The 27156-nt window shown below is 40.2% G+C and overlaps 3 protein-coding genes across 12 annotated transcripts in view; 1 reads left to right on the top strand and 2 right to left on the bottom strand.

Annotated features, from left to right (window-relative positions):
- Window positions 1-1808: 1808 nt before the first annotated feature.
- SKA3 (spindle and kinetochore associated complex subunit 3) lies at window positions 1809-21059 on the bottom strand. 4 transcript variants are annotated; one of them, XR_009048939.1, is made up of 10 exons: window positions 20914-21059; window positions 18128-18189; window positions 17855-18020; window positions 14233-14632; window positions 10776-10861; window positions 7024-7109; window positions 5472-5675; window positions 3892-4022; window positions 3435-3599; window positions 1809-2834 (listed from the first exon to the last, which is right to left on the bottom strand). XR_009048939.1 is itself a non-coding variant. In XM_057706995.1 (9 exons), exons 1-8 carry the CDS (start codon window positions 21014-21016, stop codon window positions 3936-3938), a joined length of 1194 nt encoding a protein of 397 aa, XP_057562978.1. In that variant the 5' UTR covers window positions 21017-21059; the 3' UTR covers window positions 1809-3599; window positions 3892-3935. The 4 variants fall into 4 exon arrangements, 3 of the variants coding, with proteins under 3 accessions (XP_057562978.1, XP_057562979.1, XP_057562980.1); XM_057706995.1 differs by having other exon boundaries at window positions 1809-3599; XM_057706996.1 differs by having other exon boundaries at window positions 1809-3590.
- An 85-nt stretch (window positions 21060-21144) lies between these two features.
- Window positions 21145-22098, top strand: MRPL57 (mitochondrial ribosomal protein L57). The gene is made up of 2 exons (XM_057706994.1): window positions 21145-21218; window positions 21364-22098. Exon 2 carries the CDS (start codon window positions 21369-21371, stop codon window positions 21675-21677), a length of 309 nt encoding a protein of 102 aa, XP_057562977.1. The 5' UTR covers window positions 21145-21218; window positions 21364-21368; the 3' UTR covers window positions 21678-22098.
- A 96-nt stretch (window positions 22099-22194) lies between these two features.
- ZDHHC20 (zinc finger DHHC-type palmitoyltransferase 20) overlaps window positions 22195-27156 on the bottom strand; it is a 68309-nt gene continuing 63347 nt past the window's right edge. For 6 of the 7 annotated variants that reach the window (XM_057706988.1, XM_057706986.1, XM_057706987.1 and 3 more), the window contains one exon: window positions 22195-25699. Coding sequence is in view for 1 of the 7 variants with exons in the window: in XM_057706987.1 (XP_057562970.1) it covers window positions 25692-25699 (8 nt within the window). In the remaining 6 variants the exon portion in view is untranslated. The remainder of the gene's footprint in view (window positions 25700-27156) is intronic. The other variant, XR_009048938.1, reaches the window with a different exon arrangement.

Raw genomic sequence — 27156 nt, 5'->3', positions numbered from 1 at the left:
TTAATAAGCAAAACCCATCAGCCTGGGAATGCTGAGTTTATTGTATAAAGATGTTCTAATCACATGCCTACCTCAGGACATTGAGAAGAGTCAGTGAAAGGGGGCTTAGAGAGGGAATGTTCAATAAACGGCCACAAAGAAGAAAAAAGACGTTCGTAGCCCCCTCACCTTTGCCTTCAGCTGTTAGACTCTCCTACTCTGTCCACACTCTCAGGCCAGACCAGCTATAACCAGCTCCTGAGAAAACGTCCTGCGTAGGATGAAATTAAGGCAATCTAAACGATCAATGAGCTGAACCACCTGAAGCATTTTCAAAATCTGCATAAAATATTGAAAACTGCTAGAATCTGTAGTAAACTAACTCCTCCCACAGTTCCAGGGAATAAAATGTACGGCATGAGTGCCTATCACATACCAGGTACCGCAGGCCTGGGGGAGCAGACAGATCGGACACCCAGATCCTCCCTGGGACAGCCTTGGTCTGGTACCAGCTGTAAAGGCTGGTTTACAGCTTTCACAAGAAAGACAAGCTGCTGCTGAAGATGGCACGTGAGCTTGTTCAGCACCCACAGGGATTGGATTTAGGCTCCCAGCAGGTAAAGGGTGTGGCGTGGAAGGTGGCATGAACAAACCAGAGCACTTGCCAGGAGTTTGGCTGGAGATCAGGATGGAGAGGAATGGGGCGGTGGGCGGGGGGGGGCTGGCAGAGGATGTGGGGGAGGGAACACACCCCGGAGGTGGTCAGCAAATCTGGGTGGGAAATGGGACCTGGAGAGAAATGTCCATTAAAGTCTCAATTTCCTCATCTGAAAGTCAAAATGCTAGCACCTATTCGCTGCGAGTTACTTGTTAAGAATTAAATGGGTTAATGAGTGTATGCAGAACCACGTCTAGCATAGTAAGTGTTCGATGTTATCACTAACTGATTAAATATTTTCAGTTGGGAGGTACCGGTGTAATAATGAACAAGGCAGGCAAATGAGGTCCTTGTCCTCACTGAGCTTATGCCAGTGGGGCGATGAACATTAAACGAATGTACACTCCAACATCCTCTTACACATTCTACCAGTATTATAAAGGATGCGAGTAGGGAGCTGACTGGAAAGTTGGTAAACTCTGATAAAATGACATTTAACCTGAGACCTGAAGCAGAGGAGCCAGCACTGTTAAGAGCTTCACGTAACGAGAAAACAAGTTTACCAATCGTTTCCCTGAAGAGCTGGGGTTGAGCTCCTGGGGCGGCCCCATCATCAGGCGGCTCCCGCTCCATGGCTCTGGGCACATGTCTCCTCAGGTCCAGAGAACTGTGCTGCCCTGCCCTTCCCAGCAGTTTCCCAAAGCCCCAGAACTGCTCTTGGATCCGACAGGTGTGGTCGGGGACTGTGGCCCTGCTTGGTGGACCTTGGAGCTGGGCCATGAGTTCAGGGCAAAGCAGCACATTGTTTTTCTTTACAGGGTAGGAGTGGTGAGCAGACAGAAACGTGCAGTATTTACAGCATAAGGGTGTGAGGGCGTCAGCTGAGCAGAGTGGCTGGGAGAAGCCATCTGGGCAGAGAGAGCAAGTGGTGAAGCCCGGGGCGGGAAGGAGAGGGAAGGCCAGCCGCCTGCTGGAGCCCAGGCTGGGAGAGAGCAGGGAGGAGCCACCAAGGGCTGGCTCACACGGGCAGCTGTGGGGGCCCTGCTGGGAGCCTGGGTTCATCTCGAGAGCAATGGGAAGACGCTGAAGGGTAACCCTGGAAGTTTGATCAGCCGGAAGCATCCTAGTTCCGAGGAACAGAAACTAAGATCACAGGAGGAGTGCTAAGGGCCAGGAAAGAGAAATCCTGGACAGACCGAACTGGGGGGCCATCACAGGACAGGTGGGGATACCCAGCAGGCCATCAGAAGTGCTGGAGGGAAGGTTCTTTATTTCCCATCTTCAAAACCCCAGTTTCACTCACCACCCCCCTCTGGCCGCCGCACTGATTCTTTTCTCCCGTTGTGAACAGAACTCACAGAAAGAGCCGCTCAGTCCACCGTCTTTGCTTCCTCACCTCTGACCTCTGTCCACTCTGGATGTCCGTCCCAATCATTCCGTCAGAATCAATCCGTGCTGTCAGTAATAGCAGTTTTGCCAAGTCCAGGGGTCATTCTGTCTTTTTACTTGGATTCTCAACAATATTGACAGACTGGATCACTGTCCTTGAAATATGTTCTTCCTACTTCACTGGCCTCTTCTCAAACTCCTCTGCTAGATCTTTCCCTCTTCTAAAATGAGAACTCCAGGATTCAGTCCTTACTGCACTTTGAATACACTCCCTCCCTCCTTAGCAGGCTTGTCCACTCTGGACTTACGTGCACAGAACGATGGTAAACAGTGTACAAGAGATCAACACAATGTGGGAGTCACCACCGTATACAAGGCTGACCAGAGCTTACCTTGAAAAATAAGACTGTCTTGTATTTTACATTATATTTAGCAAAAAATTACACAGTAGTTTCTAGACTAAAGAATAAGGTGTTTCGTTTTAGTGACAATTTTCTGACAGAATGAGGAGACACAATGTGACGGGTCTTCACACTGGACTTTCAAGGCACAGCCATGAAGGGGACAGTGCTGCATCAGCGTTGCTTAGACCAGAGGGAAGGCTCTCGGACTGCATGGACAGGGCAGCCTGGAGCCCTCAGACCATGCTAGAGGCACCGTGGACCGTCCAGGATGAGCACCTGGCCAGGAGAAGTCCTAGCACCCCCCACGGAGGGGAAGGCCTGGGCTGTGCTGGGCTGCTGAGCTGGAGTGGGGCTTGGAGGGGTCGCAGCCACGTGCTGGGAAGAGCTGATCTGAGGGAACGAAACTGACAAGAACATCCGCGATGACTTAGAAGGCTGGGATAGGGAGGGTGGGAGGGAGTTGCAGGAAGGAGGGGATATGGGGATATATGTATAAATACAGAAGATTCACTTTGTTGTACAGCAAAAACTGGCACAACAGTGTAAAGCAATTACATTCCAATAAAGAGCTTAAAAAAAAAAATCCGTCCCAACAGCAGGCAAGTATCTGAGATGCCTACTGCAGTACAGTTACCTAGACCTGTAAACTCCTCTTTCCTAAATTAATTTGTCATTTGTAAACAACAGTGCCTTAAAAGAGCATTGTTGAAATAAAAGGTGTAAAAGACTTGGGACAGTCATAAGAGGAGACAGAAGGACAGAGCTAGACCCAAGGACGAAGCCCAGCTCTGGCAACTACCGTCCAGCCCCAAGAAGACTGAAGGGGACCTTATCTGAGTAGCAAACAGTAATGTTTAAATTTCAAATATTACTTATCCTGCTTCATAATATTACTGAAACCACGCAGCTCCGTTAGGCGGGGGAAGCTTGAAATCACTGAAATAGTACTGATCTTTCAAACTGAGTGAACTACATGTCAACAAGACAGGTTAGACGAATCAAACCTGATAAGAAGCATTTGATGACATCAGTGTCCATGTTCATCTTTAATATGAGTTGGTTTTTCAAAAGGGGGAAGATGAAGGGAATGTGAAAAATGAAGTACGAGCAAGCTTTGCTTTCATCTCCTGTTCGGTTTCTATACTGGAAGGATGGACCCCCTACAGTCTCTGTAGAAAGATACAAATAAAAAAGTATCAGTTAGGTACAATCAATAGCCTCCAACAAAACACATGACTTGACACTCATAGTATGGTTGGGAATAGATTCCTGGTGACGTGGACAAGCGTGCTGGTGTGACAGCCCGAGACACAGGGATCACAAGTTTTGGACCAAAAGAGAGATGGGCTGTCCCCCAGGCTGGCAGACGTCAGGTCCAGGTGTTTCCTGCTATTCCAGTGTGGACTTCTCAGGTTCTCCTCAGATAGCACAGGCGCCCCCTCAGGCGGGGCATGTACTCACTTTTACCAGTGTTCTTTGCTGCCAGCGTCTCGGACGTTCTGTGCTTAATACCGAGGAAGGAACACTTTGCTGGGTGGCACTGCTCTAACTGCTACTGGAGTAGCTAGGTTTGAGTTGTATTTTGATAAAATCTAAAAGAAAGCAAACTCCTTTTACCAAATCACATGAACAAGATAATGTAAATTTGAAGCTGTTATAAAACAGTCAAGAAGAGCCAAGGAAAATTTAAAGACCTGGGTTATTTGAAACATAATACCTAGCAGCACAGATGTTCAACAGCACAGAAGAGATGGAGAGATCAGAAGTTTAACTTGGGTGTCGAGGCTGGAGTTTTAAAGCTTCTAAATGTACCGCCAGGTTAACAGAAGCAGGCAGCAGTGCGTCCCTGAGCAAGTCAAGCCTTTACAAAGATGTCAGGGAAAGAGGCGAAATAAATGCTCAAAAGAAAAATCATCAGCTATAAAGATTATAAAAAGGAGAATCCGAAATATCAACTATGATTTTTTTCACAAAGATGTAATACACTAAATGAACGGTCCTCCTCCTTTCACGCAGAAGTAAAGAGAAGGGTCACTATGGCAAACTGGAAACAGTGTGTAACGCCTACAGGCAGAAGATGCTCCTTGCCCCCTCAGCGGGTTACAGCGCCAGGAGAGCAGAAAAGACAGGAAGAAGGATAACAAATATTTTACTGACATCTTAGGATGAGTCCCTTCCAATGGCATTTGGGTATTTCCCCAAATAGTTTTATCCTTCTCCGTATGCCAGGACGGTTTCTAGAATGGTTATTAAGAATTCCATTGGCCTAAGCAATAACTGCCCAACACTGTAACTTTTATTAAGGGGGATGCTCAAAGAATCAGGCTGGTGGTTATTTAGTAGAGTTGGTAGTTGCTATAAACCAGCAGCAGCCTACTGGTGAATGATGTTGTACTAAAGAATCCAAATCCTATGGGAATTCCCCGGCGGTCCAGTGGTTAGGACTTGGCACTTTCACTGCCGGGGCCTGGGTTCAATCCCTGGACAGGGAACTAAGATCCCACAAGCCGCAAGGCAGCCAGAAAAGAAAACCCTAACCCTAAAAAAAAAAAAGAAAACCCTAACCCTAAAAAAAAAAAATCAGATATTCTAATATATTTAAACAAGTGTTTCTAACTTGTTGAACTTGAGGTCCAAGATGTCTCAAGTTCAAGAAACACTGATACAAGTTACTCTGGAGGGTTATGACATTAGGGTCATTAGGGTAAATGACATTTCTGACTTTGCTAGAAACACCAATGGAAACAATGGTCACCATGGTGATCATATTTGAACAATGATTAGAAAATATTATAAGAGTACATTTCAAAACAAGAAGTTAAAGAGAAAATGCCTCCTGACAGCACAGAAGTGTGATGACATCACTAGCTTGTGCTCAGCTGAAGAGCCTTAGCCAGGTGTCTTAGACAGGCTTAACAGCCCAGAATTGAGATTTAGGTACAAACCAGCACATTAGCCTGATGATAAATAATACAGTCTATATCAGTTTCAGGTCTTTTTGCAGAAAAAAATCAACAAAACCAATAGCTTAGAAAAATAACCTGGCGAATATCTTCTGGAATTGTCGTTACTTCTGGAGGTGTAGGTGTTCTGAGCAGATTCTCATAAGAAGAAATCGTAGGAGAAGAGGGATCTGCAAAATTCTCAAAGCACTCGTCTGAATTTAAAACTAAGGATGTGCTGTCTCTCATTTCCAAATTATCTGATGAACTATTTGTTTTTGATAATGGATAATGTGTGGATACCTATTGAATAAAAAGAAATCATTAAATTACGGTGGTATGAAGTAATATAGTAAATAATGGTAAATAAAAATCATTAAATTACAGTGGTATAAAGTAACACAGTAAGTAAAAACTGTTACTCAAGTGTTAGTTCTGTTGGGTTCTCTAAGTAGGCCCAAAAATGACCCCCTCTTCCCAGACTGAGAACTAAGTGAAATCAAGGACACAAAGCAATGGCATATGGAAGACAGGTACCATCATCATTAATTAAGGCTGAGCGGGAGCGTCACATAAAATCTAAACAGACTTGTTGGCTGAACCCCAGATTTAGATGGAGTCACCGCCCAGACTCGGGCAACACTATCCCAGGCCAGGTAAGAGTCACTGGAGGAGGCCCTCACGCCTGCCAGGGAGAAAGCAGCCCATTCTTGCTAAGCAGCCGGCTCCCTAGGGACGGAGCGAATGCCCAGGGGGTGGCTTCCGCGTGGCCAGGGACTGCGCCATGTACACTGACTATATGTTAATAACACGAAGAAAACTGACGGGGACTCAAGGGATGGGGGGGGGGAGTCGAAGGAGGGAGGGAATACGGGAATATGTGTATAAAAACAGATGATTGAACTTGGTGTACCCCCCAAAAAATAATAAATTAAAAAAAAAAAAAAGAAAAAAGAAAACTGACAATGAGCCCCTCAGGTGCACTGGCCACACGTCTGTGCTCAGCAGCCAGCTACCACACAGGGTAGCACAGATCACAGAACGTTTCCATCACTGTGGGAAGCTCCGTTCATACCAACTTTAAACAGGGAGGAGGTTTTGATTACATGTTAAATTTGTTCACTGGGAAAAACTTGGAAAAAAAGGCATAAAAATCACCCATAGATAACCACATTTTGGTGTGTTTCTATCCAGTCTTTTTCCTTAAAATAAAATATATGTGTATGTGTACATCATTTTCCATATCAGTAAATATTTCTTGAAGACGTTCTTTCTATATGTTCTCATCTGTTTTTCAAAACATCCTCATCACATGACACTGGATCCTATGGCTTTACCTTAATATATTTTGCTGCCCCTTTGTCATTTGACATTTAGTTTGTTCCCATGTTCTGCTGTAATAAATAATGCTGTTCTTTCCTCTATAACTTCATTGTTATAAATCTTTGTCCCAATGTGCCTTAGAATAAATTCTGGTTAAAGGTTATGAAAACATTTTAAAGCTCTTGATAGTTGCTGCCCAATGACCCTTTGGAAACACTGTAAATACATCCCAAAGGCTGCAACAGTCTACCTTTTTTAAATAGCCTGAAAATAGTGTATCTGATCCACTAGGGAAAAGATTAGCACTTTCAATTTTATGGAAGTTTACCAAAGCTGTGCTGTTCTTTGCAGAAGGGATTTTCAAACCAGGAGTGCAGAATGTAGGTGCCAAGGGAGAATGTGTGTGCTCGGCATCTAGAAGACACATACAATGGCGTGAAAATAAGTATTTGAAAATAAGGTTGAAATAAAGATTTTAACTTTTATGTTATAATCTCTGTCAGTATAATTTGTGCACTTTATTTTTTAATAAATTAAGAAATTATAACTATAGTGTGTACTTGACTGGACAGGGAAAAACCAAACTGCCATATTCACAATCTAATTATCATTAGCATAAAATAAAAGTCCAGCAAGGCTGCAAGGTGCAAATGCAATGCACAAAACTGAAGTTCCAGTATAAGATCAACAAACAATAAAAAAAATATTTGAAAAAGACTATTTTTCACAATAGCAACTAAGATAAGATACCTACATATAAATCTATTAAAAACTGTGTAAGACCTTTATGGGAAAATCAAATTTCTGAAGAAGAAAAAGGAGGAGGAAGAGGGCGAGGAAGGTCACTTGCTTTCCAAGACGTTAGGACTTCTTCTAAAGCTGTAGTAACTGAAAGCAGGGATGGAAGAACTGGCTGCGAGAACGAAAAAGAGATCCTGAAACCAGAATATGCACATATGGATATCTGCTGTCTGTAATAAAGTACGAAAGCGACCCAGAAAATACCAAAGAGAAAAGGTAAACATGTGAGAAAGATGAGGAAACTGGAAAAATTTTATTAAGTCTAATCATCAAGTGCTGGAAAAGATGGAGAAACAGGAACTCAAACACTGTTGGTGAGAATAAACTAGAACAGCCGCTCTACAGAGGCAACGTAGCACTTTATCTAGAGGAAGTGAAGAGGTGCAGCCCCTTTGATCTAGAAATTCGTCTCCGAGACGTGAGAAACACGTGTCCAAGGGACAGTTTAACTAGAGCACTGCCTGTAAACAAAACAAAGCAAAACAAAACAATCTATCCCTTAAGAAACGAATGAAATATGGCTATTCATACAATGGAAAACTGCTTAACAATGAAAATGGAGGAACTGGATTTACACGGATTAACACAGAAAACATACTCTTGAGTGAAAAGAGCAAGTAACAAAAGAATATGAATTGGATGTTGCCAATTATGTGACATTTTAAAACAACAGAACTACACTTCAGAAGAATTGTTACTTTTGGGGGGAAGCGAAGGAGAACAATGGAGTGAGGCTGGGGGTTTCGCTTTATGTATAACTTTATTAAAAAAGAAGATTTGAAGAAAATATAGCAAGATGTTAACATCTATTCAATCTGATATTTCCTGAACACCTGGGATTTTAAGAGAAGCACAGGCAGGAGTGAAGGGCACAGGCTCCAAGGTATGAGGCTCTGAAGGGGAGCATCTGTGTAAGGCTGAGAGCCTGGAAGAGCTGTGAGGTCTGCGGACCACAGACTAGAAGATGTCAGCCCACTGGCACTGGTTCCAGGGGGACAGGATGAAAGCAAGTCTTTGGAAAAATACTGAAAAATCGCAATATCAAATCTGCACAGTGTAGAGCTGAGGGTTCTGCGTTCAGCCTATGTCCAGTGCAGGTACCCTAAGCCAAGCAGCTGACCTAAAAACTTGTCTGCGATTGGTGAGCCCACGCCCTTGGCTGGGGTAAGCAGGGAACAACTCCACAGGCGCACACAGGGCTTCCACGGAAAACAACTTCATTTGCAGATGAGTTCACAGTTAAAAAAATTAAAAACATGTGAAGAAACAAACTCCCAAGTAAGAGAATCAGGGCAATAAATAAGAGAATCAATACCATAAAGAGATAAATGTGTTTAAAGTGTTCAAAGAGATAAATGCAGGCAGAGAAACCGTAAGGCAAGAGAACAACATCACAGAAGGAAAAAAGGGAACAGTCACATTTGAAAGAAGAAAGTATAAAACAGAAAAGGTACTCACTGGAGTAAAACTTCAATTGATGGATTAAAATAATAACTTAGATTCAGTGAGAAATAGCAAATTGGAAGAAAGTTGTAACTAAAGCAAAAAGTCACACTGAGAAACAAAAATATCAAAGGGAAGTTAACAAACCAAGGAGGCTGAAGGAGAACATTCTAAAATATACATTACAGGAATCTGAGGAAAAAAATCAAGGAATTAGGAGAAAAGTAATACTATCAAAGAGATAATATCAGAGAATTTTCCAGAATTAAGGGCATGTGTCCTTAGCTTGAAAAATCATAATAAATTATAAACATAATATATAAAAACAAATGTATATATATATTATAGAGAAATGTAGAATATAAAAGATAAAGACAAAAATCTTACAGACTACCAGGAAGAAAAGAGATTTTCCACAAAGGAAAGCTAATCAGACCTAGAGCACTCTGCTCACCAGCACAGTAGACAGCAGATCACAACGGAGCACTTTCTTTAAAACATCCAAGAAAAACAAGCTGTCAATCTAGTGATCTATATCCAGCCAAATTATCATTCAAGAATGAGCGACAACACTGTAAATCAGCTATGCTTCAGTAAAATTTCATAAATAAATAAATAAATAATTGCGCTGGGTGGGGGTGGGGATGACCAAAAAAAAAAAAAAAAGAAGGAAAACTAAACCCAGAAGGAGTGAGTGGGATAAAAGAACAATGGTAAACAAATTACTAGATTTTAGTAAGTAGAGACTATAAAAACCATAATAATGACACTTTCGTGGCATAAAAATAGGGTCAAACTAAAATACAATAGAAACTATTAACAAGCCTCCACTTAACCAAGTTACTAATGGGTAAACGACAGCATTCGGTTCCCTTCCATAAGATATACTGCTGTCGGTATATGGAAGGATTTCAGTCAGTAAGCTATTCTTTAGAAAGTCCATCCTGCTTCAGAAGGCATGAAGACATTCTCCTTTATCATTTTCTAAAAAGTTTATAGTCCACTGGGAATTGATTTCTGAGTATGGTGTGAAGGAGGTAGTGGTTCATTCTTTCTATTTTAAAAAAAAAAAAAAGGCCCCCATTTAACATAATCATGCTCGTATAAGTTGAGCTCAGCTTCCTGTGTGTCAGCTGTAGTTTTTCAAACCTGTTTATGCCAGCAATATTTGCTAATTTAGTAACAAGTCAGTGAAATTAGCGCAAAAAGAGAATTTTTCTGAAAATATGTCCAAAGCTTTGGAAATACCTGAGAGACAAGTTACTTTAAAAAATTTTCCAATAAATTTGGTATAAACCAGATGATTATAAATAATTATTCAAAGAAATCATAAAACTCTAGGATTTTTCATTTTATATTTAAGTGAAAACCAACGTTTTCATGTTTGCTGGGACAAGTATGAAAAATATTACATGAAAATAATTTTCTTTTAAAAAAACCCCAAATTTGAAATGGTAGCTGATGTATCCTGGGTGTGGTTTGTGTAAGGAAGATAATGTAGGACTCTAATCAGCAGGCTGAAGCTACATTAAAACAAAAAAAGGTTCTACTGGCTTTATATCAAAAGATTGGTGAATGAATATATATTTATGTGGTTTACGTTAAAATGTTAAAAAAAAACAAACAAGCTGAAAAATACTGAATACAAGCTGGAAGAGTATGAAAATCACACTAGAAAACTGTATTTTTCTTGTGTGAAATCATGCTGAACCTGACTGGAATGGTACTTCATATAATTGGATATTATGAACTGAGAAGACGCAAAAGGCTGCTACAGTGTCTAAGGTGATAGTCTGGAAAGAGGATAGCTGAGAAGTAACTTGATTTTCAACTTACCCTTTTTTTCCAGAGGCTGGGTTACGAGGCCAGGAGTGGCAGAGAAGTTATCATTGGTCACTGGTTCTGTTTCTATGGCCTCCTCACTGGCGTGATTCATAGGGAAATAATAAGGTTAAAATAAGTTAATATTAAACCTCTGGGAAAAAACTTAATCTTACTATATATTATCAGGTCTGGACAAACATTCAGTTATGTTTTATGGAACATAAGTCCCATGGAACAAATCTTTTTTTTTTTTTTTTTATAATTATCCATGGCTCAAAAAAGGTTTTTTATCGACAGTTTTGACTTAGAAGTGGGTTAAAAGCTTTCACATAGGGACTTTCCTGGTGGTCCAGTGGTTGGGACTCTGCGCTTCCACTGCTGGGGTGAGGGTTTGGTCCCTGATCGGGAAACTAGGATCTCGCATGCCCCGCAGCCGAAAAAAAAACCACAAAACAGCAAAAAACTTTGACCTAAGGAAAGCTGTGAGTTCAACTCATTAGTTCAAACATAGAAACTGTATAGCTCATGGCTTCAAAATCATAAAGTACAATTTTATACCAGTATTTAGATAGAGATTAAGAACATTTTTAAGACTATAACTGATCCTGCCATCTTATTAAGGTTGTTCTAGCCAATTACCCAGATGTCTGAAATATAAAGAGTATCACTGAGTACTATAAGATGGTTCAATTAACCAACTGTCCTAGCATAATTCACTGAATAATCTTTACTTCAAAAACACCTTCAGTATGAATTAAATTCTTTTGTAAACTAGAGGCTGTTTCTGGGCTATTCTGTTCCTGCAATAGGTCCATTCTGTCACAGTTTTATACTGTTTTACTTACTGTAGCTTTATATGTTTTAATAACTAGCAGGTTAAGTTCCATCATTACTGTTACTTTTCATTATTTTCTTAGTTATCCTTACTTTTTATTCTTCCAAATAATTGCAGAATAATTTTGTCAAATATCCCTCACTCTCCACCTTAAAAAAAAAATCCCCCCCCTGCAAAAAATCCCAAGCAGGTTTTATTGTAATTCTGTGATATCCATAAATTAACTCGATATGATTGAACATATTAATAATATTCAGTCATTCTAATTCAGGAATATGGTATATTTTTTCATCTTAATTTTCCCTTTATATAACTCAGAAATGTTTAATGGTTAGTCATACAGGTCTTTCAAATACAATAGGCATGAGTATTTTACTTTTTTGTTGCAAATCCGAATGATTTCCCCCCCTGTATTTACCAACCAGTTATTAACAAAATACAGAAAAGCATATTATTTAAAAGTTATAACTAAATAAAATATATCTTACCAATATATCAGCTTCTTTTCTTTAACAAAATATTTAATTATTTGGCTCTGCTGGGTCTTGTTGCAGCATGTGGGATCTAGTCCCCTGACCAGGGACCAGACCCATAGCCCTTGCATTGGGAACTCTGAGTCTTAACCAGTGGACCGCCAGCGAAGTCCCTATCAGCCTCTTCCTTGAACTTTTATTATTTCTAGAAACTTTAGATGTGACTTTCTCTAGTTGCCCAGGTACAGAACATGGCCTAAAAACACATCAAAGTAAAACTTATTTCTGTTTCCTTTCTTATTATATTGGCCAGAACATCAAGAATGACGTTAAAAAAAATTTTAATAATGGTGACAGACAGCTTCACTATGAATAGATATTCATATTGTTTATTATGTTAATGAAGTGCCCTTCTACTTAGAGTTTGACCAAACACTTTCAATGAAGAACGGGTGTCAAATTTCATAAAATTCCTTACTGACATCTATTGAGATTATCCTACTTTTTTTTCTTGTTGAATCATAGAACTGATGTATCTTATGAGTTTCCACATATTAAACTATCTTTGCATTCCTGGAATAAGCTTAACATGGAAGTTATGCATTATACTTTTATTATTCTATAGAGTTCAATTTAGGAGTATTTTAATTGGGATTTTAACATGTATATTCATAATTAAGATTGGGCCATAGTTTCCCTTAGTGTGCTCTGCCTGTGTTTGTATCAAGGGTATATCAATCTCAAACTAAACTGCAGAGTTTTCTGTCTTATTCTAGTTTTAAAAAAAGAACTTTTTTGGGGGGGTGTGTTCAAATAAAATTTTATTTACCAAAAAATTGGCAGTAGGCTGGGTTTGGTCTGTGGCTATAGTTTGTAGACCCCTGAGAATGACAGTTGTTTTTAAAAATCATTCTTTTCATAGTATCTCATTCTTAAAGCAGTTTATAATTTTTTATCCATTATACCCCACTAACTCCATGTAAGCAGGATGGGTATCGTTATAACCATTCCACTAGTGATGAAATAGAACATAGAGAGATTTTGTGAGTCTGAAGGCCCCCAGGTTAGGTGTTGGCATCTGAACTAGAATGTATATCTCCTTTTCAGAAAAAGAACTTTTATGTAAGATAGAAGGTCTTTGTGCTCTGAAATTATGAATGAATTCATCCAGAAAAGCATTTGTGCTCAGAGCTTTTTGGAAGCTAGTTCTTTGATAACTTTTCTAGTTTTCTTCTCTATTTTTGATCTATACAGGTTTTCTAATTCAAGTCTGTTTTGATAATTTTGTGTTGTTCTCAACACTTTGTCATTTATCTGAACTTTCTAAATTTCCCAGCATTATACCCTATAGTATTTCTAACAGCTTAAAAACTAAAAAATATAGGCCGCAGTTCCTAATTTTGCCATTTGCATGTTTAAATAAGAATCAGTTCTTAAACATATCAATTTTACCTTTCTAAAAATATTTTGTAATGACATTTTATTTTATCTCTAATATTTACTCCCTTCTCTTTTCCCCACAATTGTTGGGGTTTTTTCTGACATTTTAAGTTGAATGTTTATTTTCCTTCTTTAATAACTACAGTGCTTAAAGATATAGATTTATATGTGGTATTTTGATATGTAGTATTTTCATTTTCATTGTAACTCATTAATTACCACTTCCATACTAATCACTTCCCATCTCTTTAGTCTAGTATCACTGTACTTCAAATTCATCTTAAAACCAGCATGAAGGGAAACTCATCACCTTTACTCCCAAGCTGCAGGTATTCCTATTTTAGTTCCCTAGTATCATCTCAGGCAACAAAAAAGACACCTGTGACTTATCCCAGATCCTCTTCTCTTCTCAGGTCTCCGTACCAAATCAATCACAAGTTTTTAGTAATTCTACTTTTTATTTTATCCCATTTTCTCTATCCCACCAAATACCATGTTTTCAGGCTCTTATTCCTTCTATATCTTCTAACCTGAGAAAACTAGTAGCTCACACCTTACTGATGGAATTGGTGATTTAGAGAAGTTTGAAATGTGAAGTTATCTGAAAAACTTTGAAGGAAAGATACTGTCTGAGACATATTTCTTCCAGGGGAAAAAAAATCAATAAGTATAAAAGATTTAGAAAGTTAGATAAAATGTTTCTTTTAAGAAAGCTGCTCACCTGTTATTCTTCACATTTTTAAGTCCTATTGTGTAATCTTCATTTAAACACAGAGTATATTCAGAGATACCAAAGTGTTCTAATTTAGGAGTCACACACTCAAAATCATCCATCTTTAGTGCACATTTGGGAGTTTTTACTAGTGACTGTTTGGAAAATGGAGTTAAAATTTTTGGCTCTTCCTTCTGGTTGTTTACTGCCTGTGGAGGGCTTCGCAGAACCTGGGATATCATGTACCGCTCAAGTCCAAAATCAGAAAGTTGTGGACTACGTGGAGACTCCCCAGAAACACAACTGCTGGGAGGAGCAGAATCTGACAAATCATTCTTCACATCAGGCTTCTCAGGATTTTCATGTTTATTAGACTCTGGTTTAGAGTCAGTGACTTCTTGCTCATCCACTGGGAAGAAAAATCAAGGTCATATTGTGGTCAAACATCAAACTAGAAAATGTCATATACTAAAACCACACAAAACAGTTCCATTTGAAATGTCCCAAATCAGCCAAAGTCCTGTCTTCTTATTTTCTAAGGTTTTATTTCAATTGTCCCTTTAAATTTCTGACACGTACAGGTTGTCCACGCATATCTCATCTTGATAATACATTAGAGAAGGGAAGTAAACTAAAACGTTAAAAGATGAAATATCAATACCCACAAGTAAAAGTCTAAGTCTAATCCTTACTTTCTCAGTTAATGTGATTTACCAGTCTTTCTTAACATATTATGAAACTATCTTATCGTTTGATGACATTTAATTAAGTGTGGAATTAACTACAACCTAGATTTAACACAAAGTATAACAATATTTTAGATTTCTAATTTACAGATGCCTAAGGTAAAAAGGAAAGACTGTTACACAAATATAAATTTTTATTCTGTCTGGAACACCTGAATAAAAAGCCTAGTTGAGAGAAATAATAGGAGAAATTAGTGAGACAAGTAGTTTCTTAATCTTTCATAGGTTATATATGATTCCAGACCCCATATGGCTTAACCACTACACTTACATTTCAGACTAAATAACTTTCACAACAACTATACTTTTTCCCACAGTCCTTTGCCATTTCCTGGGTATACCACTGGTTAATAAATTTGGTGTGAAACTTAGGTTGGATCCAGGATAGCACTTACGATGCCAAGAAAGAATTCAAGAAGGAAAAATACTAGTTTTTGTTGAGAGAAAGTGAAAGGATAACTAGAAAGAAGGTGAGTGGATTTCGTCAGGATCTGGGCAGAGATTAATTTAACAAATGATAGGGCTTCAGTGAGACAGGGAGACAGCAAGGTATAAAGGTATAAAGTAGAGAATGGAACGGTGGAAGAAAATGCAGAATGACAAATATAAAATGTGTATGAAAGAAATGTAGTATGAACTAGAGAAGGGAAATTAACCAGTAATTGGAAAGGGTGATAGAAGACAGGAGAGGGTGAGATGAAGGAGGAGAATCTAAAATGTATTTAAAATCCCCCAAGGGATAGGCATTTTTATATTTAATTTTCACTCTATTTAATTTTCATATCAACTGTTCCAAGCACAAAAAAATCTCTGAATTGTTTTTTCTCATTTAAAAAATTAAGGTACTTAGCATTTTGGAGAACATTCAGCTGATAGAATTTAAAGAGCCAAGACTTGAACCCACAGCTTTTGATTCTAAATGCTGCCATATGTTTAAGTATTTGGAGGGAGTTAATAAAGAGATTTGTTTGAGATGACTTTTGAACAGATAACATTTGGTAACTAAGTGGGAAATATTAATTGTAACAATCATACATATTTATTGAAAGAAATGGGAAATAAAATTTTCTAAAATTTCCTGTTTGTTGCATTCTTTTTAGGAAAATACTTATACTTTTCTTGTTATAAATTAGAATGTATTTTTATAAGTCTGATAATGACCTTTCTTGTTTCTGTTTACTCCATCCTTTTTTTTTAATTTTTTTTATTTTTTTGGGGGTACACCAAGTTCAATCATCTGTTTTTATACACATATCCCCTACTCCATCCTTTAAAGGAAAGGTTATAGTTGAAATGGGGTCAATCAGACATTGGAATCAGGTCGATCAGAATCTTTTGGGCTCAAAAGCAGAGAAAAGCGATACATTTAGGCTGTACATTTACTTGACCAGCTAAGGGATCCAACAGATTGAAGGAAGTGAAGAGGTACACTTTTCCTTTAAAGACACTGCTTTCCTTGTTTTGGTTGGCAGCTGCAATGAACCAGCAGAGGGTGTTGTTTCTGTGTGTGTGAGGAGCCACGGCACGTTACATCTGAAGGACGAACCATTAAAAAAAGAAAACGTTATAAACTTTGATTTCATGGCTTTTGGCCCCTGGAAGAGCTGCTGATTCAGAGTTCTGTTTTGGCACTGTGCTCTGTTAATTCTGAGAAATGTTACAAGAACTACCAAAAAACCTACTGTTGAATTTATTACAAGGCTGTGACTGATGAGTTTAATAAAATAGTCGCCATCACTATTGCTGTCTCTTAGGGAGGTGTCAGCATCTCTAACTCACGAGTGAGGAAAAGCAGTTTAGAGAAAGTACCCAAGGTCACACCTGTAGTAATTGGCAGAACCAGTTTCTGAGTAACCAAAGTCAATTGTTCACACCAAAGTCAACTGAATACTCTCCATTATACCATGTGGACTGTTTAATATACCTTCCATATATATCCTCAATATGTACCTATTTGTTGAATCTACTTAATGTTTTACTTATGTACAAAGATCATTCTCATAACAGAAATGCAGACACTGAAGCATACTGAGATTAGTCACCCACAGGTATGGGCATAACAATAACAGTAGTCAACAATGGGTGATTAGCATACGAGGTCCTTTTCTAAATAAATTCTATCTCATTTAATCCTTACACAACCTCAGAGGTAGATACTATTAAACATCCCTACTTTATAGGTCTTCCCTGGCAGTTCAGTGGTTAGGACTTGGTGCTTTCACTAACTCGACCCTGGGCTCGATCCCTCGTAGGGGAACTAAGATACTGCAAGATGTGCAGTGCGGCCAAAAAACAAACAAACAAACAAAATCTCTACTTTATAGATCAGAAACTGAGGTACAAAGTTAAGTAACTGGTCAAAGATTAATACCACTAGTAAGTGGTAAAATTAGAGATTTGAACTCAAGCAGTTTGAATATATTCCAAACCACCCTGCTATCCTACCCTTCATTAAAATTTTAGAACTAAAAAGGATTTTATGAATTTATATAGCCAAAAATCTCTCATTCTATGGAAGAAGAAATTGAGAATGACAAAAGTGAAACAGCATGCCTTAAGGTTGGTCTCTCAGCTGTTTATTGGCAGAGCTGACCAGAAACCAACTGTCCTCAAGTCACATAGATTTATCTTGTACTCTTCTTTCATCCAGCACTGCACTGGTTCTCACCCAGCATTTGCAAAGGAAAGCAAGGACGGCCTTTATATTGCACCACTAATCAGCACTGCATCCAGAACACAGTGATCGCTGAATAAATGATCAAATGACTGTCACATAATGGCAGAGTTAGAACTAGAAACAATGGCCAAGCCTATAGTAGTCTTAATCATGCTGCCTTCTTTCTTTAATACTGAAACAAATGCTATAAAATGCAAGTTATTCACACCTGAATTTTCCTTGGCACGTGGATTATATCCATACTTCTGGAAAAACTCTCTTATTTTCATGATATCCATTGAATTTTTTTTCATCAATACTTTTGTTGCCTTTATGAAACCAATGCTTTCTTGACTTTCCAAGCTTGCTTTATCAAGAAGAATATTCACATCATCCTTTTGTGAGGAAAGAAAGTACATCTTAATTTAACTTTTGACTAAGTCTATTTAGTCTTTTTAAATTACCACATAAAAATGATAAATTAGTATTGTAGGAGTGATACCTTTAGAGTCCAGACTTCGGAATGAAGGTCATGTAAAACTCTCATTGGATAATCTTCAAAGTCTTCAATATGAATATTGAAAGGAAAAAGTATAACAAGGAAAAGGAGGAAAAAGAATTGAAAATATAATTTAGTATAGATTTTTAGAATTATAAAATCTTTGTAGATACTTATAATTTATAGCCTGTCATTTGCAACGAAAAGTTCTAAGGCTTTTCTCTAAAATTTATTAAACTATAACATACATGAAGTACAAAAATCATAAGTATATGGTTTGATGAATTTTTAAAATGAACATACCTATGTAATCAGCACTCAGGTTACGGACTGGAGGGAGGAGGGAGGGAGAAGAGGAGAGGAGGGACTGTAGTCCTACTTAGCAATTCTTCCTTTACGGTGAGCATTTTTGGGCTCCTTTTTTTAAATCGATTGATTGATTGATTGATTGGTTGCATTGGATCTTTGCTGCTGCACATGGACTTTCTCTAGTTGTGGAGAGCAGGGGCTACTCTTCATTGTGGTGTGTGGGCTCCTCACTGCAGTGGCCTCTCTTGTTGCAGAGCACAGGCTCGAGGCATGCGGGCCTCAGCAATTGTGGCACGTGGGCTCAATAGTTGTGGCTCAGGGGCTCTAGAGCATAGGCTCAATAGTTGTGGCACCCAGACTTAGTTGCTCTGTGGCCTGTGGGCTCTTCCTGGAGCAGGGATTGAACCCGTGTCCCCTGCATTGGTAGGTGGATTCCTAACCACTGTGCCACCTAGGAAGTCTCTGGGCTCCTATTTTTAAAATCTTTGCCAGTGACAATACTTTCATTTTCTTTTAAAAGCTTCATTGTTTAGTCTTTCGCATTTAGAGCTACAATTCATCCAGAATTGATTTTTGTGTATGGCATGAGGTAGGGATCAAGATCCATTCTTTTTTTCCATGAGTGTTCAATTGACCTGGCACTCTAAAGACATACTTTACCCACTGTATTGTCACCTTTCTTATTAATCAGTTGGTAACATAGATAATATAAAAGCAGTTTTTAAAAAGATTTCTCTTTTCTAAAACATGCCTCCTTTCAAGATCATCTCCCTCCACCAGTTAAAAGTTGACCAGTTTTCATCAGGAAAATGCAAATCAACAACACAATGATATTGTATTTCATACCCACTAGAATGACTCTAATCAAAAAGATAGACAAAAACAAATGTTGAGGATGTGGAGAAATTGCAACCCTCATTCACTGCTGGTGGGAATGTACAATGGTGCAGCCACTTTGGTAAACAATTTGGTAGTTCCTCAAAAAGTTAAACAGATTTACCATATGACCCAGCAACTCCACTTCTAAATGTACACCAGAGAACTGAAAACATCATGTTCACATAAAAACTTACATACGAGTGTTTACAGTAGCATTATCCATAATAGCCAAAGTAGAAACAACCGAATGTTCATCAACTGATGATTAAGCAAAAGGTGGTAAATCTGTACAGTGAAATATTATTCAGCAACAAAATGTAATGAAATACTGATACTTGCTACCATGACATGGATGAACCTTGCAACATTTTGCTAAGTGAAATGTCAGTCACGAAAGACTATAGATTGTATAATTCCATTTATAGGAAATGTCCAGAACAGGCAAGTCTATGGAGAGAGAAAATAGATGAGCGGTTGCATAAGGCAGTGTGGTAGGTGGGGGCAGGATTATGGGAAGGGGCTGTTAACAGCTGCAGAGGTTTCTTGGGCGGGGGTTATGAAAACCTAAACGTGTTGTGATGATGGTTGCACAACTCTGGGAAGATACTGAAAACCACTGAATTGTATCCTTTTACATGGTGAATTTTATGAAATTCATAACTGTGATCTAAAAGGTGAATTTGGGGGTGTTCATTTTCTCTAAGTATGACAATTCCATATATTCCGTAATACAAGCCGTCCAGGAATTGAAAAAGTATTCCCACTTTTTCTTGTAAAACCAAAAGGGAAGAATTTGTGTATACAGGTAATACGTGGGTAAGGAGGTAAGTTAGTACAAACTTTATGGAAAGCAGTTCAGCTATATATCAAAACTCCAAAACCGTTAATACAATTTTGTGTCTTATAGCATTACCTCAACTATGTAAACAAAGTCAAGCAAAGCAAAGCAACGCTAAAATAAGCACGGTAGAAAAGCTACTGAACTGTCAGCGGCGTCCTCTGATGCTGAAGCTATAGGAGAGATGTGTTTTCTTCTTCCTGCTTTTCCATTCCCTGAAACCTCCTGCCGTGCACATACACTGTCTTCACAGCCACAGGCATAAACGTTTTTAAATGGCTGGAAAACTGCTCATCACCTAATTAAGGTAACAGGCGTCTGTGTCTACAGCGTGCCGTATGTTAAGGCAGATTACAATGATGACACAAAATGATCTCAGAAGCTGAACTACTCTTGCAACAACTTTAAAAAAGCTCTCACGTAAACGTCAGCGGCGGGGGATTCTGCGGGGCCGGGGACCGGCGTTCGCGTCGGCAATACGGCGTGCTGGGGCCACACAGACCGCGCAGCGGCGGCCCGCGCGGGCCAGGCCGGCGTCGCTCCGCAGCGAGCAGCAGGCCCGAGAAGCTGCGCCGGAGGAGACCCCCCGTCTCCTCCCGGCCGCGGCGCTGCGGGCTGGCCCCCGCGGGGGGACGCGAGCGCCGCGCGAGCCCAGCCCGCCGCTTCGGCTCCTCGGCGCGGCCGCTCCGCCGCCGCCTCCCCGGGGCGGCCCCTCGCACTCAGTCAGCGGCTGGCGGCCAGCCTCCCGCACGCGCCCACTCACCGCGGTCCTCTCCGTCCAGCGCGCGCTGCAGCCGGGCCGTCTCGCCGTCCAGGGTGACGGCCAGAGACCGCAGCTTCCCGCAGAAGCCCCGGATCAGATCCATGGCAGCGCCCGGCGCTCGGCCGCAGCGCCCGCGCACGTTTGAATCCCAGCGCCGGAAGCGCTATTGGCTCCGCGAGTCGCGCCACGCCCTTCTCGCGAGAGCCGAAGCCTCGCGCGAGCAGACGGGCGGCGCGTCGCGAGGCGCGCTTCCGGCGTCCGGCGTCGCGTCCCGGCGAGCGGAGGGCGGCCCCGAGGCGCGGCGGGTGAGTGGGGCGTCGCGAATCGGGACGGGACGGGACGGGACGGGACAGGACGGGAGGGCACGGCCTGCGGGCGGCGGCGGGGCTCCCCTCTCCCCTCTCCCCTCGGCCGGCGCGCCCCCAGCTCCCCGCTCTGTGCCCCCGGCAGGCACCATGTTCCTGACCGCGCTCCTGCGCCGCGGCCGTATCCCCGGCCGGCAGTGGATCGGGAAGCACCGGCGGCCGCGGGCCGTGTCGGCGCAGGCGAAGCAGAACATGCTCCGCCGCCTGGAGACCGAGGCGGAGAACCACTACTGGCTGAGCCGGCCCTTCCTCACGGCCGAGCAGGAGCGCGGCCACGCGGCGGCCCGCAGGGCGGCGGCCTTCGAGGCGCTCAAGGCGGCGCAGGCGGCCCGCTTCCCCGCGCACCGGCGGCTGGAGGAGCAGCTCGGCCACCTCGGCGTCACCGCGAAGTGGTCCTGACCCCGCGGAGGCCCGGCCCGCGCCCTCCGGCGCCTGCAGTCTGGTCGGGCGTCCCTCCGCCCCCCTGGGGCGCTACGGGCATCGCGGGCCGCACCGCCGCTGCACCGTGCCGCGCGGACGGCGCTGCAGGGCAGCTGCGGACGGTGCTCTGGCGTCTGTGCTTCAGTGCGGGACTCCTGCCGGGGGCTTCAGGACACGTTCGTTCGCTTGCCTTCTGTCAACAGGGATTGCTTAAACGTAAATGAAAAAATGAGATCTTTCAATTAAATATTCCTAAAAATAGCGTTTTCTGGTTTGCTACTCAAAGCGGACAATTGAAAGTTGTTTATTTTGGGGGAGTTCTCTGGCCTGGGGACTCGGATCCTTCAAGCCCGGCGGCGCAGCCAAAGAAAACACCACCAGCACCTCCCCCCCCCCCCCCCCCCAAAAGAGACACTGTATGTTACCATCTGTTCAAGATGACTAAAATAGCTGTTCTCTCATTTGGTAAATACCACTTAATAACAACAAAAACTGTTCAAATACACGACTTTATTTTATTTATTAATAAAGTAAATCATTATGATTTTTGGAAAAACAAGTTTAAAAATGTTCAGCCTTCATGTTAATGGAGGTTAGGCCACCCAAAAGACAAAGCAAAAATAAAATGAAGTCATGGTCCAGGGTTACACTTACGAGAAACAAATAAAAGACTTATAGAACTTGATATGTAAAAACAACCAAAGTGAGCTATATTTCAAATTTGTTTATATAAAAACATTAAAGATCGCTTTAAAATAGTGTCCATTTTTCTTTAAATGGGCATAGACTCATCTGTAATCATGTACAAATATGATAAACTCAACTAACAGCTTTCTGAAGCTTTTAATACAAACAATTCCTTGCTTCTTTATGCAACTCAAAATATAAAGTGAAGTCGTTAGAAAAATATGGACGTTTCTGAATCTATATTGCATTTTTAATTTACGTTGGAAAATACAGTTCAGATCATACGAAACATGAATTTCAGATTTACATATTAGCTGTATCTTACAGAATATTAGATATCGTCTTTATTTTGGCTGAAGTGCAAAAATATGGTTCATTTCTCAATAACAGATTAGTTAAAAATACTTTCCATCGATAGCAGTGCTAGTCCTAGGACAAAATGTAAGCAAAACATATTTGTAAGTCATTTGTCTTTTCAGTGCCCCAAATATGCAGATCCTAACACTAAGCCCTTAATATGCATCTGCTTTAAAGATGACTGAAGGGAAATCTCACATGACTAAAAATCTGTAGTTTAAACAATCCTACAAAAACAGTCAAAATCTGCTTTTAATAGAAACAAAATTCAAGTAAACATCGCATATTTGATTTAAACTAAGTTAACTTATGACACATTGGATCATAACCACTAAATATGTAAGAATTTTTAAAAATTGTCCAGATGCAAAGATGAAACTATACTTTGTAAGCGGTGCTAGTTTAGTGACCACTAAGCTGCAGCTGCTCTTTGGTTTGGCACAGTGACAGTGGTCAGATGCCTCAGGTACTAAATATTCAAGTAAGTCGGTACCCAGGTAAAACCAAGTTTCCTGTCTAATTTGTTTTTCATGGCAATGGCAAGACCCGGAATTTAACTTTATTTTCCTTAAATCTCATCACAGCTGTTCAAGTGTTTGAAGGAACAAAGACAGTACTAATAAATCTGGACAGGGCTTCATTTTGACCATTTCTCCCCAAAGGTTGGCAGCACTAATCAATACCAGTTGAAATACCAAAGAGGCAGCCTTTCCCTGATTCCCATACCTTGCCAAATGGCCATTAGTAATGTATGAATAAACTAAGCCGAATATCACTTAGAACGTGGCAAATGTTGCCCATAAATTAATTAAAGCTAACGTAACTAAATTAAAAGGCTTTAGCTGAAAATTCCTGAAAGGGTGTTTACTGATGCTATTAAGGTGATGTTAAATAACAGAAATTGAAAGAACTGAAAAAGCAAAAACACTACAAAAGCACCCAAACAGGTTAAGGGGAAAATTAAGTTTCCTCAGTTGTTAATCAGGTGCACACAAATCCCTTAACCTGAATGTAGAAACACTCACAAGAAGTACCAGGAAGTTTCCAGCAGGAAAGCATTCACTTACTTTAAACATTTACTATTTCCTTATAATACACAAACTGCCAAACTGAAGTGATGTTTCTGGTTGGTAGCTGATACCCCTTAGCTCTCACAAAAGTTTTTCTGGAATAAAGATTATTAAGACTACAGTGTTGCAATAAAGGTAGAAGCTGTATTGTAGTATTCCAAACTATGTTTTCAAAGCTAACTCACTCCTCTAGTTCAAAGGGAAAAAAAATTATTTCCTTTTAAAATCTAGTATTAATATAGCCCATGGCATTAGATAGATACTATTAACTGTAAATCTGAAATAGCTGGCTCTAAAATTTGTGATGCTGCATTAGGAGATCCCAGAGCTATCCCCAGTATATTGCTTGGCATCCAGTAGGAACTCCCAAAATATCTGTCCGACGAATGTGAAAGTAAGGTACTGTGCCAGATGAGAAATCAAAGAATGTGAAACGCTGTCCAGTCCAAGTCATTCATAACACCCCTCTCCCCAATCCCATTTTACAGACAAAACTATAACTGATATTTACAGATGCTGGTTAAAAATGATATCTACCCACTACTGGAAGCAATCATTTTAGCTTGTGTGTGTGTGTGTGGTTGACTAACCAGTATAAAGGAGGAGTAACATTTGTATATTGTTTCTCCTTTAAAGGATACTGTATTTTTCTTCAGAATACCTGTCACTTAGACTGGATTTCGAAAGGAAAAGGGGGATCAGTGTCCAGGCAGAAAGAGGTTGCTGTTAGGAAGTCAGATATAAAATCCTGTGTATAGGAGTAGAATCTACCTCTGAGAGAGTAGACATTTTGAATACTCAGGTGAGAATTCCTTTCTTGAGAGCAGTGTTATACTAAACGGTGTAACCCTAGTTCAAATTGCATTTAAGTCACTACTTAAGCTGTTACAGGATTACTGTAAAAAGTTTCAAGGCAAATTTCAGTCAGTACCTAAACTGAATCTTGAAAATCAACTCAACAGCAGGCAGCACTCTGAAAACATAAAATTTTAACAGCTTACTTGTAGCTTGTCTTTCTCTTTACTTTTCTTCTAGCCACTTCTACCCAATCGTATGGTGTCCAGTATTTCTGTAGCACATGTAACCTTTGTTTCCCTACCCATATGAATACCCATGAAAGTTCAACAAAAAAGTATATTAAAAGCAGAGAGAAACAATTTCTTCTACTGCCAAATTTTCTTTAAGCCTTGGGCACAACACTACACATGGTTTTAATTAATGCTTAGAACTAATCCTTCAATGGATTATACAAATATGTCCCATGTTTTAAATAATTAGGTATCTAAATCCTTCTGAGTGTTATTTTATAGCCAGCAATAAAAAAATCTTCATTAAAAATGTTGAAAAGTATAAAACAGTAACTATAAATTAGCAAACACCAATTTTTTTTTCTTAAAAAGCAGTTATTTTCTTTTTCTTACACAGTACAAGCAACAGTAATTTGGATATTATTCCCTTTCAGCCACCATACTGACCTAGATGTACTTCACTCAAGACAAGATTTTAGCTTGTGTTTCTGGAGTGAAAATCTATATGGATACTAATAACTCTAATAATGTAACTCAGGTATCAAAAAATACATATGCCATGTTAACACATGACCTGATAGCTCATATTACAGCATCTCATAATGTTATTACGAGTAAATGTTATTTCCAAAGTAAAATTAAGTCTCTTTTGTAGCTGTAAGTCAGCGTTGAACAAAGGGGCTCATTTAAGATTAAGGCATCTTCCAGCTCTGGAGCAGTGCTTCTGTGGACCCAGCAATCCGTACAAAGGTTTCCTTTTTTAAAAATATATCTTCATTTATACTTCAATTATTTAATTCCATTGATCATTTTCTTGCAAATAAAATGGAAAATATCAGTCCATTATGTTTTTATAAACCTATAAAAACCAAAAACAACTGAATTACTGATTAAAACTTGATTTATATTTCTGAAAATAAGATTTATTAAATAGTTCTTTGGGCTAAGGCATAAAGCTGCTAATATAACAAGAAAGGAAAGAAATACTTTAATACGGCTAATATTCTTTTTTTTTTTTCCAAATTATCTTAATAGAATACGGCTAACATTCTAATAATAATAAAGGCTTTTAGATGCTGTAAATCAGGGACCGATAACTGACTTTCCTTTCCTGGAGCAACACGTGAGCATTTAATAGAGGCAGATCCTTACACTCTTCCCTCACTGTTAACTTGGCCGCAGTCTGAGGAGACTGCTATCAGATGTTCATGGCAACTTCAGCGAGGGTTCTCAACCACCATGAGCACCAGCCATTATTCAGCCTCCACGGGGAAGACGCCAGAGCCAAGACGTGGGAGCCCTGTCTTAGGACCAGCTCTCCATGGGGCTGCCAACAACACGTGATCACCACCTGCGGCTCCTGCTGCCCTCTGCCTGGGGCTAGGGAGCCCCACTGGGGGCTGGTTCTGATGCTCTCTGGTCTTAGGCTCTGGCTGTGACTTGGACATGGGCTCCAGGTCCTTGAAAGGAACTGAACGCTGATGACAAACACCAAGCAAGGAAGCAGATGCCCCCTAGAGGAGACGACAGATGAGAAGAGGGCAACTGAGGCAGTAAAGGTGTGTTGTCTTAAGTGGCCAAGTGCGTGGTAATTTGTTAGGTAGCAATAGGTAACCAATAAACACTACATGCAGGTTTTCAAAAATCTAACAGCAGTGCATGATGTTATTGAGCCAGTGGGCTTAGCTTCTGACTTAAAGGTGCACAGCTGTCTTCTGTTTTTAAGCATCAGGAGAGAGTTCACTACATCCCTGCGGTTCAGGGTCCGCATTAGCACTGCCCTCACTGCTTCTACTGGTCCATAGGGAAGGGCTTCTATTCCTACTTAAATTGACTTCCTCTGGCTACTGTCTCTGGGCAAACAAAGCATCGCTGATCCAGTGACTTGGCTACAGAAAATTGCTCTTTTGCTATATCTTTTACCAAGTAAATATCAACGAACCTCAAGTCATTTTTTCAGTCTTTAATCTTAGGCACACTTCTCTGAATCAAATTTCTTCAGTAGTGGGCAGAAGTCACCTTTTTTTCTTAAACTAATGAATAAGGTACCGTTTACTGAAAAGGCTGGTTGTCCATATACCAATCCTAAGCAATTTTTATTAGTTTCTTCATTAATCTACCAATAAATATCCAGTAAGGTCGTGCTAGGAATGGTGAGTAAAACAGGAGTCAGGCAGATGCTACCTTCCAATCTCTCCTGGATGATCTGATTTTGCTGACATCATGGAAGAGTAAAAAAGCCTGAACTGCAAATTGTTCTGAGATGCTGACATGCAAATAAATGCGATTTTTGGAGAAATTACCTTTCTGCTGTCT

This window comes from Hippopotamus amphibius, chromosome 14 (assembly GCF_030028045.1).
Source record: "Hippopotamus amphibius kiboko isolate mHipAmp2 chromosome 14, mHipAmp2.hap2, whole genome shotgun sequence".
In the NCBI taxonomy this organism is placed as follows: Eukaryota; Metazoa; Chordata; class Mammalia; order Artiodactyla; family Hippopotamidae; genus Hippopotamus; species Hippopotamus amphibius.
Note: the sequence above shows the minus strand (reverse complement) of the source record. Positions and strands in the feature narration are given on the sequence as shown.